General features: G+C 42.7%; 1 protein-coding gene across 2 annotated transcripts in view; it reads left to right on the forward strand.

Annotated features, from left to right (window-relative positions):
• Positions 1 to 13,078, forward strand: part of LOC134636509 (nuclear factor of activated T-cells, cytoplasmic 1) — a 60,444-nt gene that overhangs the window by 8,952 nt on the left and 38,414 nt on the right. For both annotated transcript variants that reach the window (XM_063486519.1, XM_063486520.1), the window contains exons 4-6: positions 6,823 to 7,025; positions 11,551 to 11,723; positions 12,681 to 12,821. In XM_063486519.1, the coding sequence (XP_063342589.1) occupies positions 6,823 to 7,025; positions 11,551 to 11,723; positions 12,681 to 12,821 (517 nt within the window). The remainder of the gene's footprint in view (positions 1 to 6,822; positions 7,026 to 11,550; positions 11,724 to 12,680; positions 12,822 to 13,078) is intronic.

The following is a 13,078-nucleotide window of genomic DNA, read 5'->3' on the forward strand; positions in this document are numbered from 1 at the left end:
CTCAGGCTCGTTTTGATTTTAGGTCACGACAATTTCTGACTTGCTCTCTCTCGGGGGCCAAATAGGAACTCATAAATAACACTCCTGAGTGTCTTTACACGTGGCCCTGTCAATATTTACACTCATGATTTGATTCTGTTATTTAAAATCGCCCATTTAGCGCCAACATTCTGAGGATATTCCCAACCCTCGCTGAGCGCCCTGACCAAATATTATATGAAAATACGATGACAGATGCTTTTCCATCACACCTGCTTGCTTGCTCACATACCTCACATTTTCTTTTCTTGGTGAGGAGTGATTTATGACCCCGATATTGCCTGTGCAGTCAATTGGGATATCTTGAGGGTTTCATAACAGTGGAAACCACTCCAAGCATGGCAGTTGGCAGGAAGATGAATCTATGAGGATTAGGCAATCATGTGTACACGCTAGAGGGTAAAGGATAGAAGAAAAATGTGGTGTTTTTTTGTTTTTCTTGAAAACCTGACTTTTTTACTCTTAAGCACTCCCTTTGTCTTTGTTGTGGTGATGTGAAGAAATTGTGTTGTTACAATCTCGGAGGATAGGGCGCATGGTGTAGTCCCCAGTGCCCTGAGGTAATGAGTGGCAGGCACTGGATGGGTGAAGTGCAGTCAAGGAGAATGAGTCAATAATGACACAAGGGCACGAGTGTACGAAGAAGCTAAGGCAGTGTGTGTGTGTGTGTGTGTGCGTGCGTGTGTGTGTGTGTGTGTGTTCTTCATGATTCTTGAGACTGGAGTGTGTGGAGAGAAGGAAAGAGAAGGGGCAGAGGGAGTCACCAGGCAGCTGTGGCTTGGCTTGCCTGCCCCAAGAGATGCTCTGTATCCTGCTGATTAGGACCTGAGTAGCCCTGAGGTTGGCTAAGCATGACAGTGGTGCACGGGAGTCAGTACCCATCAGAGGCCACCTCCTCTTTCCATGCACCGGTGCCTCTCTGCCTCCCTGGTGGGCCCGAGGCTGTCACTCCCTGTGAACCGTTCATCCTTCAACCATCTCCCAAACCCACACCAGCAGGCCTACCTCAGTTAAAACCCAGCCATCCACAGCTCTATTGTTTTTTTAGGTCATGGATGATCAGACACACGTGCGATGAGCAATCGTGACATGTGTGTTGGAAAGCAGTTCTGGATGAACCCCCCCCCCCAAAAAAGAAAAGAAAAAACAGCAAGATGATGAAAAACATACAGGGATACACAGGTTCCACACTGACAAAGTACTCCGTAGAGAGAGCGGCTAATATACAGTAAAACCAAGACGCTCGTGTGCACATTTACTGCTGTCTTGTTTTTCCTTGACACACAGAGGTGTTTATGTGATGGGTGGTTGCACAGAGAATGGAAGGTCTTTGCTTCAGTCATACGCCAATGAAAATCCCGGCTTACCATGACTCCCTAGCCTTTCACCATTTGCACCAACTCGTCTCATCAATTTCCATTCCAAATCAAGGTCATCTATTCTGAAGTCAGACTCCAACCCTACCTCCTCTCCTCTGCATCTCCAGCCTTTTAACCCCCTCTCTCATCACCGGTCTACTCTGTGACCCCCACTGCTGCTTTTCCACTTTACTTACTGCATCAGACCACAACACCATTAAGGGGATCTAGGGTACTCTAACAGTTCCTCTCACACGCTTCCAGACTCTCCCCCTTGCTTACCACAGCTATGTTTAATGTCTGAAGCCATGCTCAGGAAAAACCAACAACCTGGTCTACCTTTACTTAAAATATAACCACAACATTGATTTATTTGGTTGTTTTTTCTTTTAACTGAGCAGACCATTCAAAAAAGACAACTGCAATTGTAAAGTTTTCATTGACAATAGAGTGACCGATCTAACATGAGTTCAGATCAAGATGTTGCAACAGCTTTCAAGTTCAACCACAGACAGGAAAACAGACATCCGCCAGGCCCTTGGTAACAGCAAACAACACCTGTGGAGAATTAAACCTGTCCTGCAGCACACAGAGCAGAATTGCTTATGGCTAATTCATATAGGATAATCACTGGCCTGTAGGGCTTTCACCCCCCACACACATACACGCACTTTCTCATTAAGTTTAAAGCAGTAACACACATGTTGTAATTTCAGGATGTGGCCATCATCCCTATTAACGTGTGCGTGACTTAATACTCATCTCTCTTCCTCTGCAACTTTATGTAATGCACATCAAATTTGCAGTATGTTTCCTCCATGATGACATGAAAGACTTAAGCAAACACGTGCTCGGGTTTTTCACATGTGCGGTTTCACCTTGGGATCCGGTCCTTGCTGTCTGCGTAATGTCTCAAAAGAAGAACCCCCTGATCTGCAGCACTCCATACTGTAGCTGCTAATTGCTCATTAAATCAACCGCCGCCTTATGTTTGATATTCAAAAGGATTGGTGTACCCTGTAGTGCTGTTAGAGCTTAGTCAAGGCTATTATTTGCTGCCCAAAGGGGCATTTATGCCACTCTCAAATTGTGGTTCTCCATCTGCGGGGCTTCCCTTACACTGGTATTGGGCTGCCACTAATTACAAGTTAATAACAAGTGGAAAAAGTTGAGGGATGTGTACATCGTTTTCACTGGTTTGAGGTGACAACCAAACCGCAGATTTATGAGGTAAGATAAGAGTGGGTAATCTGGCTACTTAGGGGCATAGCAGTGATCTGTGCATCATCCTACACAAATTTTCTGTAGGCTTTAATGATGGGTCTTATGAATGGCTGATAAAATCAAAATTTAAAACAATGTTATTTGACATAAAATTTGGACCTTTAGTAGTCTAGACATGGGCCTGTGCTCAAAGCTACACCCTCAATACTTGAAGTATTAGTAAAAAAAATAAAAACTTTAAAGGATATAGCTGTTTGGTTGCTTATAAAAGTTGCAGCATGTGAAGCCATGGAAACAGTGCACATTAAAGGATTGCATATGTTGCGTTATGCATTCAATATGAGACACAGGAGACATTAGAGGGTCAGGGGGGCGATGGAGTAAAGTCTGGAAGGAGAGACAGCTTGGATGAGTGTACGTCTAATTGGGTACAGCAAAGGCTGGCTGGTGTGAGTGTGTCAGCACTTGACAGAGAGGAGAGCGTGATAATGGGAAAAAGCCTGCATCTGCTGTTGTAGTTCTCCTCCCCCGCCCCCCAGCCCCCCCAACCCCTCCTCTGCTGCTTCCAGTTGCCTTCTCCCTCTCCCCCCCGATTCTCTGCGCCACGTGGACTTCTACGAGTCATGACATTTCTCCAGGCGGTGATGAAATCACCGCAGAGGGATAGAAGGCAGCCTTCGCTGCGGGGCCTGTGAAGTGTATTCACACTCAATTTCTAGCCAGGCCAGACAAATCTAATTTACCACCAAGTCATTATTAAACTTTAAATGTTCAAATCCCCTCTTTGAATGGTTGCAGCAGCATTAAGAATGTCACTTTTACTAAAGAAGCTGAAGGATAAAATCCGCTGTGAAAAATACATTATATTTATTGGAATAAAAACACCCTCTGTCGCTATTTGATCACATGTGACTTTCATTGAGTGAAGCAAATAAGAAAATGGGGGGGAAGAAAGAAAAGAAAAAAACTGGGGCTGTCTCCCAAGGACTAAAGCTTTCTGTATTGCTGATGGAGCTGAGAAGACCCAAAGGCAGATGGGAGCTGAATGGTGGTGAGCACCCAGAATGTGCCCTCCTCTTCTCTATTTATCATCACAACTGACCTAGACAATACAGCTGCACACTATTATGCAATTAATGCCTCAGCTGCCATGGTCGCGATGTTTTACTTGAGCGTCGGCTCTCAGGAATCGGTTCATACAACAAGCTGACACAGTGGCAAAAGCTGGCACCGGGAACAACTGCCTCAATGTAAGACTGGTTTCAGTGAATGATCTCAAAATAAACATATAGTGAGCGTTCAGCCCGATAGGCCATATTTTACAGCAAGAAGAAGCTCATCTGGTCAAAATTAGTGGCTCTCTCACAGACAGCGTCAGACACAAATGCAAAGCTGAGGTCGCAGGTGTTTAAGTTCTGTCTACACAGTCTTGACTCCCCCTGTCTTAATTCCCACTTTGAGAATAAAATGAAGAAGTGAATTTTTCACTGTGCGTGTGGCGTGCAGTTGAGGGAGCATCGCAGGAGTTTAGCAGAGGTGAAGGAGTGGGATGGGGGGAGACTGTAGCGAGAGGGTCAGGGGAGCACATATGGTAAAGGAATTGAGTGAGGTCGCTCAGGGGGGATCACGCTGCCTTCGTTTGCTGCTGGGAAGAGCAGCGTCACCACGAGGACTACCTGACCTCATTAATCACTTCCTCCTTTTGAGCGAGGATGCCGCCGCCATTGCCGTGCGCTACAGCAGGATGAGAGGAGCGAGAACCTCCTCTACCTCCCGCTTCTTTTGTGGCCCTCGCCACGTGGCGGCTGAGGTAATGTTTTGGAGGTCAAAGAGAAATCCAAAGAAGTCCATCGCCGCAGATGACACGGTTTTGTAGTGCGGCTGCCAGCGTTTTATTAAATCACAAGGCAACGTCATGCAATTTAACGCTCCGATGTTTCAGATTTGTACCTCATGCTCCACCGTGGCCCTCCTCTGATTCAATGCGCCCGTAACTGGTAGCATGTGTGGCTATGGATAATTACTTCTGGTGACACCATAAGTAAAATATAACAAGGGAACAGCGTCTGCCGGTGAGATCACTCTATAGATGAAGTGGTCCCTTGAGATGCCAAGACTTCAAGAAGCTCCTGACCTCGGCCTAACTCACTGATGACTAGCATGTGTGACTAGCTCCAGGTCAAGACAGCTGCTAGAGACACTATGGGGAGCTCAAGAGAAAAAATATGATGGTTGGAACTGGAGATGAATGGCAGCCTTAGTCTTACCACTCCCTCTGCACTCCCTCGATATCTGAATCAAAGACCAAGCCAGATAACCACCGGTGCTTAGGTTATTGAAGCATATGGATATATAATCTACTCCTGTGACTGGTCATATTCTATTCCTATTCAAGATAATTAATAATGAAAATTGTGTAACAGAGACCACAAAGAGCACATCCTCTGCCTTGTCTTGCATCCAGCAGAGCTGTCATCAAGTGCCGACCAAGGCCATTTAATCCTTGTGTTTATTATGAGACCAAATGACTTTTGATATTGTATCCAGACAAATCTGCTCTCAAACCAAAGGCCTTAGGTGTCGATGACACTGTGGTACTAATTTCCACAGACACCCAATCAGGTTCAGAATAACTTTCCAGTCTTATACCAGTCTTGCTCTTCTTTACACCCCCCCCCCCCCCCCACCCCACCCCCAATTCCTGCCTGCCCTCTCAAAGGTAATTATAAACCCATTAATCAGATTATGTCATAGGTTACATGTGGTCTTCATTTCATTATATGACTCAGTCTGTTAGATAAACAACAGGGGTCTTTTATTCCATTTGACGTTACCACTGTTTTCACTCGGATGGAGCTCAAACAAAATTGGTCTGAAGCGGTGCGCTGGAGTAATTGACCAATTTGTGGGATTTTTCAGATGGTCATGGCTTGTTGAGCCTTGGTCTTAAGTAACTGATCCCTCACAGTAAACGTCACATGCGGTCAAGTAGCCACCTGGGTGGATCTGTGGAGGTCCACCCGATCAGAAGTTAGGCTTTTTGGGGTTTTATGTATACCAGATGGATTCAGATGGATTGATAGTGTTTAGGTTTGGAGAGATTTCTAAGCCATAGGAACAATTTGCATTACAAAGAGAAACTATATCCTGGGAGGTCTATGGTGTTAAGACTCGGCCACGCTAGAAATAACTTGGTTAGTGGATTATTCTGGTCAGAAATCATTCACAAAGTATCAGTTGCCCTTCACCACATCTTGGAATTTAAAGCATTGCCTGCATTTGAATGTTTTTGAGCCATTACACACTTGGTTAAATGTTCGAATGATGTTACTTTAGACACAGACAGAAAATTATACCGGGACACTGAATTTAAATTGGCAGTTACAGTTTATATTTGAAGTACATTTGAACCCAAATTCAACAGTGTGCACAGGCATGGATTATTTTTCCTTTTTTTTTGAAGATTTGATCTTTTTATTAGTTAAGCAGTAGCGGCTAATGGCAGGCTGCTAGAGGAAGTGGTAGTTGTTTGAAGTGGTGGTTCTGATACAGGAGTCTCTTTCATCACAGTGGGACACAGTCTGCGCGCTTTAATGGAAATCATAATGCATGTTCATAACTGCCCAAAGGTAAAGGGGCTGGAACACGTCTGCACTCCCTGCTTCATGAGCATTCAGGCGTAAAGTTTTAATAAGTTTAATAGCTAACTGCGTGTTGATAATCGTCACAGAAAAACCATTGATTTGTACTGTTTATTTATATATTTTGAACAGTTTAAGTAAGAGTTTGAGTTTTGATTTCATCCATTTGATGCGCTCAGTTATACTGGAAACATTTTCCCAGTCATCTCCTTAAGTATCAGCTGTGAAACTTTTATCAGTCTTTGTCTCTGTGTTTCCTGCTCAAACACCCAGAAACATTAAAAAATCTTTTGATTTCTCTTCCTAAAGGAATGTAGAAAAGAACTCAGAAAAGAACAGCAGACCACTAAGAGAGAGCCTCCAATCCAACCAGAAAAAACAAACAATGAAAAAGAGCTCATGTTCATAGCTCTTCTGCCTGGTCAAAGCTATCAATAAAGGTTCCTTTAACAGTTGCTAATGTGCGTCCAGTCTCGATTTCCTAAATGAGGGGTTGCCTGAGATGGAGGTCTTAAAACCTGATGTTGCCTCTTACCTGGGTCTCTTTGTTCTCTTGCCAGCTTTATGGCTACATGGAAAGCGAGCCGCTCACCCTGCAGCTGTTCATAGGGACCGCAGACGACCGCCTCCTGCGACCACATGCCTTCTACCAGGTCCACCGCATCACGGGCAAAACCGTCTCCACCGCCAGCCATGAAGTCATGCAATCCAACACCAAAATTCTGGAGATCCCTCTGCTGCCTGAGAATAACATGAGAGCTATGTGAGTGCTATCCACGCTTTCTTCCATTAACTTCAAAACACAAGCAGAAATGTGCACAATCTTTTTCTTTCTGCACCTTTCTCTTTGTTATATCTCTATAGGATGAGAATGCTTAATGATAAATATTCTTGAGATTTCACTTCAAAACAGGCCTTCAAATTTGAGTTCCATGCTTTTACCCCAAGAGATGCACAAATGTTAAAGAAAAAGCAAGCGCCGAGTTCATGGGTGCTTTAATTCGGCCCAGTGTGGATATGGCCAGTTTGAGGCTTGCACTTGGAGTGCTGTGATCCACTAGAATAATGTGGTCCCGTTACACTTGGCTTGGTCAACATATTCCACCGAGACAAATATATGAGGCAAATTAGAACATCCCAACTGAACTAACAAGTCTGGTGAAAAGAATGATTTGGGCTTGGAGGGCAATTAGTCACATTCATGTAGCCTGTGGTACCCAAAGCAAACAATAACTTTATTGGCCTGTTTGTATTAAGAAAGTCCATAACTGCCAATTCTGATACCAATTTAGCAATGTCAACTGATTACTACTAAAATAAGCAATTTTAAAATTAGAAATGTATTTTGTATTGTTAGTTTTGTATTTTCAATTGTTCCTTGACCAGCTGGCTGGCGTGCACAATGAAAAAAAAAAAAAAAAACAACGAAATGGATCCAACCATCATGGAAGCCACTTTATGCACACCTGTGTTTTTCTAATGGGTCAGAAAGTCTTCTGAAAAATCAACATCGTCATTTGCTGGACAGCAGTGGCCGTCTGCTGCACCATTACCAAACAGAAACTTCTGGAACAGAGCTATGTCAGTGTCATTCGTGAAGCAGCTGGCGCAACAGTAGTCTTTCACTTTAATGAATGAAACTCGTAGATCTGCTCTGTAAACTTTAAGTTAGGCCAGTCATCTTATATTTTAGTCGTTTTACACTGAAAAAAGTTCATAAAATGGTTTCTTTTTATGAAATTAAACTGGACATACATAATTTGATGTGTCACATATCACATATGTCACATAAACAGTGTAGCCAAGAGATAAAGAACAAATAGCTTTTTGTAAATGACAAAAAGTGTCATAAGTGTCTGGCCTCAATGTTCAGACTCAAGGACAAAGTTTTGCTGTACTTGCCTACTAAGTCCACGAGGTTTTGGGGCAACACAGGATTTCTAGAGAAAGTCTGGAGGCTGTTAAATAAAAAAGAAAAAAGATGGATGATGAACTAATCTTGACACTGAAGGGGAAAAGATAGGCCTAATCTAACATTGGTAAATAATAGAAAGTTGTTTGCTTTAGCATGGTGGCATGATGATGATGAATTCCAAATATGCTTTCATCACATCTGATCAAAAGTTTCAAACCCAAAATAGCGTGAAACGTGTATTAGAGTCAAGTCAAAATAAAGTAAGAGAGGGTTTAGTGATTAGGACTTACAGTGGAGACCAGGATTAAGTCTTTGTCACCGAGCTGTTGGATGATACGAGCAAGGCAAGTTTAAACAGTTTACTGCAGGTAACTTCTACCATCTGTACTGATTAACATAAAAACAGGGACCACTGTCTAAAATTCTGTGCTGCAGGTGGACCAAATTTACAGCTTAACTGAGCATAGAAGAAGCACTGAATGAAACAAAAAAAAGTAATCACCTATTTATTCATAGCATTAAAAAATCGATGTTTTTGATGTAGTTTTAAATGTAAACTTGCTCCATCTTAAGGAGCAGAGCATCAGTTTTCTAGGGCTGAAAAGTCAGGCTCGGGTTCTGTCTTCCTCCCTCTAGACTTTCAGTAAGCCAACGGCTCTGCTCTGCAGTGTATCCAGGCAGTAGCTCCTGTCCTGGGGCTCCGTTTAGACTAGGCAGCAGTGAATTTATTGGACTGTGGCCCAGAGCTGTGTGTTGTTGGTAAAGCCACTGTATCTTAGCACAGGTTACATAAGGCAATTACCTCTTACTGTTTATTCGTCACCATTTAGACTTTAAGTGCATATGTGTTTTTAAATGAAAAGCATATAGGTGATGCATCTCTATGACACAGTTTCATGTTTGTATAAATGTTGGGGATCATGAAGATTTATGGGACATGAGAGTTTCCTGACCGGACAGTGGCCCTCTTTGGCGAAGCGTAGATGATTTTAACATTTGTATTACATTACAATATCATTTCCAACAATACCTCAATATCCTTCATATTGTAACATATTAAAGCATACTGTTGGCCTGTTTTGCTTAATGTGTCCCCTAGGCTATGATTTTATACCAAACCAAACGTTCAAGAGGAAGTTTTTTTTTTCTCTTTTTATCGTCAGCGCACAAGAAGAGGAGTTAAAGTTTTGTATTTCTTCCTGACTATCTAAACAGTGAAAGATGGAGAAACGTCTTTAACTATCTCTCTCCACCAAGCTGTTAAAAAGTTGCCTTGATAATGCAGAATCCATCTCGCTGTGCACACGCCAGCTATCATTTGTGTGGGATGCAGACACTCAAGAACTGCAGTCAAACTTTCAGAAAGCTTCAATCTGGTTTTTTTCCCTTTCCGCTTCTAAGATGTTTTATCTTCAAGCACACCAACCACCTCTGCAGATTCGAACTACTATAACCTAATAAGCGAGAAAGCATTCATAAGAGGATGACAGTTATGACTAGAGTAACTTTATTATGCCCATCATCTTGCTCTTGTTTAAAACCACAGACTGGTGGCATATTAGTGGAAAGCTGTGAAACCTTGACCCGTACGCTGAGTGGATCTGTGGTGGTTTTCAAATGCTGTGGGGGTCATTGGTCATCTTGTCTGCTAAAAGGGAATGGTTCATTTGAGTGATCGCCTTTAATTCTATAATGCAGTGTTTCTCTCCTGATGAAAGTGGTGCGTTTAACGTCCCAATCCCTGGTAGATAAGGGCTCACTGAATAGTTTGATAAGCTTGAAACTGATTTAGGTCAGATGCTACAGCTTTTTTTTTTTTTGCCGTCACTACATCTTGACCTAGTTGAACACCTATAGGAAATCTTTTTTTCCAAAGATTTTTCCTAATTTGGGAAATGTCTTTTAGAAGAATGGGTTAAGCTCCTCAAGGCATACTGAATTCTGGCAGAAACGGTGCAAAAGTTTATAGCAATGTTATGAGTTTATTGCAAGTTACAGATGTGGATCTAGTAAATTTGGGCAAAACATCAAGTTTGTATGTTGATAATCCCTGTGGAATTGTAGGCTATGACTAATATCTGCAGTCCCTTCGCTCTTTCTTACCATGCTATCTGCAACCACTGCAGGATTTTTCATAGAAACAAGGTTCCTACTGCCACAAGGGTTTGTTTAAAATCCAAAAGATTTGGTTTAACATATTTTAACTCTATCTAATATATTTGGGTTTGTTTTCTTCTTTTCCCTCAGTGTCAGTCGATCATTTCATCTAGATTTCCATAGATTGGTTAGCAGACATACGTCATCCTAAGTTTCTGATAGTGCCAAAATGATCATATGTTATGCTAAAGTGCAAGATAGTTAGAATACCAAAACACCAATCCTTTATGTTGCTCGTTTTTCAGTGCTGATAAGCAGCGGGTAGTCAGCATGCCTGTATCTGTTATTTTTCTTTTCTTTGAATTGTACAAGCAAAGTCAAGGGAAAAATGGATTGGTATAAAACCTGACATTTACCATGTTCCAGGAATCGCTCCCAAAAAGCTACCATGTAAAATAATTTAAATGCCAAACCATATCCCATCTGTATTCTCTCACTTTTTACCAGCCACACTAGTTTTATGTAAATTTATGAAAGGCCATGCCTGCGAATGAATGCCCTTTTTCCACTAAGAAAAGGGAAAGAAACTCTACACCTTTACCTCCCAAATTGTGAAATGAAATAAATAAAGAGAGACAGCTTAAAAAGGGGGCTATTAGCACATGTGGCAATGATTAACAGCGGTTTTAAACCCAAAACTCATGAAGTGAATGGTGTGAACGGACAAGACAGGCTCGGTGTAGTCCTACAGAACGGTGACTGTAACTAGCGATGGGACCTTGTGTGATACTGGTAAGCCATGGTGCGCTCAGTCCAGATTTCTCTGAATACTTGGACCACTCTGGCCATTTAAAACCGTGATGCAAACTCATTAATGTCCAACTTTTCCTTTGATGACATGCTGGATTAATAATGGCACGGTCATGCTCCGATAAACTTCCAGTGCATGATCTGTAACACCAGTGGGGACTTCACTGCTGGTCCCAATGCTTAGCAGCTATTTTCGATTTCACAGCCAAGAGTAAATCAGATAGGCTCCTGTTTCAACCCTTGGTCGCACTTTTCCATGCTTTTGCATCCCGTTGAAAGCTACCCTCTGTGACTCAGGGTGTGGATAGAAGAGAAAGAAATTGGTGCTTTCTTGAAATGCTGTAATAGAAATGGTTCTGGCTTGGAAAAAGTAAACAGTGAACTTCACCTTTCAGTCACCTTTGCCTGTGTAATGTTGTCTCGGGGATATAGTCTTCAATTGTGCGTGTGCTTTTCTCCATTCTAGAATTGATTGTGCAGGAATCCTGAAGCTGCGTAATTCAGACATTGAGCTTCGCAAAGGGGAAACGGACATCGGACGTAAAAACACACGTGTGAGGCTTGTGTTTCGCGTGCACATCAACCAACCCAATGGCAGGACCGTGTCCCTACAGGCCGCTTCGAACCCCATTGAATGCTGTAAGTCTTACACACACACACACAGACAAACACACGCACAGAAATAAACACAAAACCTGGCATGTCTTTTCTGTTGGCTTTGCACTCAGGTGGCATCTATTGTTGTAGTCCAATAAAGTGAGCTACTATTTTATTGCCTACTGGAGCAAATTCAGTGCATCTGCACCCAATAAGCTTTATTTGATCAAAGGTATTTGCCAAAGCAATAGATGCATTGTGCACGATGCCAAACACACGTGCTATCTATCTTAAATTCACATTTTACGACTGAATGCACAAGTTATTTTGGTAACACTACCCCATTAGCGCAGGTTTCACAAAGGTCGTTTGCCAGCCCCACTTTTTGGCACGGTTGAGTGAGCACATTGAAAGAAACCTCTGTTCTCTTTGTCATTCATTTGTGTATGAGGGGTGTGATGTTATTTGCGCCCAAGGAAGCCAGTTAGACTCAGATTGTGAGACAGAGCTTGCGTTATAGTTTATGGTCCAAAGTGGAGGTTAATCTGAGTTGGTGCATCATATTTAAATGTGAAGTTTAAAGTTATTTAAAGCGCAGATTTATAAATAAGATCCACAGATGCAAGGTGATACTGTATGTCTATACGGCTGTGAATGTGGTGACCAAATTCTACAGGTCAGAGGTGACTTGCTGGCATCACTTCATGCAAAGCAGAGGCAGGTGGTTGGCCATAACAACCATGAAAATATTGTTTTGATCATTTGTGCGTCTTTTTTTCAATGTCATTTAAAGAGCAGCTGTTGGCTGCAAACCTCTTAGCTAGGGGGTCATGAAATCATCATAATAAAGTTGATAAGCCTGTTTCCCTAACCAAGAACTGCTGTTTTACTGGCTGTGAGCTGGGCTTGTGCTTCCCGGGGTAGCTGGGGATCAGGCGGTGTATTAGTGTAATCTTGCGCACCATTTTGAAACCTGTGTTTGTGTGTCTCTTTCAACAGCCCAGCGTTCGGCTCAAGAGCTTCCCTTGGTCGAGAAGCAAAGTATGGACAGTTGCCCTGCCACGGGAGGCAAAATGATACTTCTAAACGGACTCAACTTCCTGCCCGAGTCCAAGGTGGTATTCGTGGAGAAGGCCCAGGGTAAGCTGCAGTCACCGGGCCATGTTTACCGCATTTCAATTTCCCTTTTTAATACCCCTTTCTTTTCTTTCTCCCCCACTCTTGTCAGTTGCATTTTCTTAGTCTCTCCTCCCGTCAAAATAGAGCAAGACTTGCCAGCGAGCCACATGTGGTGTGCATTAGGCCACTATATTTTTAACCAAAGCGTATTTACATTTGCTGAAGTTTCCATTGCCTGTTCAGCGGCGCTCGCCACAAGTTAAGGAATGAATCACAAC

Source organism: Pelmatolapia mariae, linkage group LG10_11, assembly GCF_036321145.2.
Source record: "Pelmatolapia mariae isolate MD_Pm_ZW linkage group LG10_11, Pm_UMD_F_2, whole genome shotgun sequence".
In the NCBI taxonomy this organism is placed as follows: Eukaryota; Metazoa; Chordata; class Actinopteri; order Cichliformes; family Cichlidae; genus Pelmatolapia; species Pelmatolapia mariae.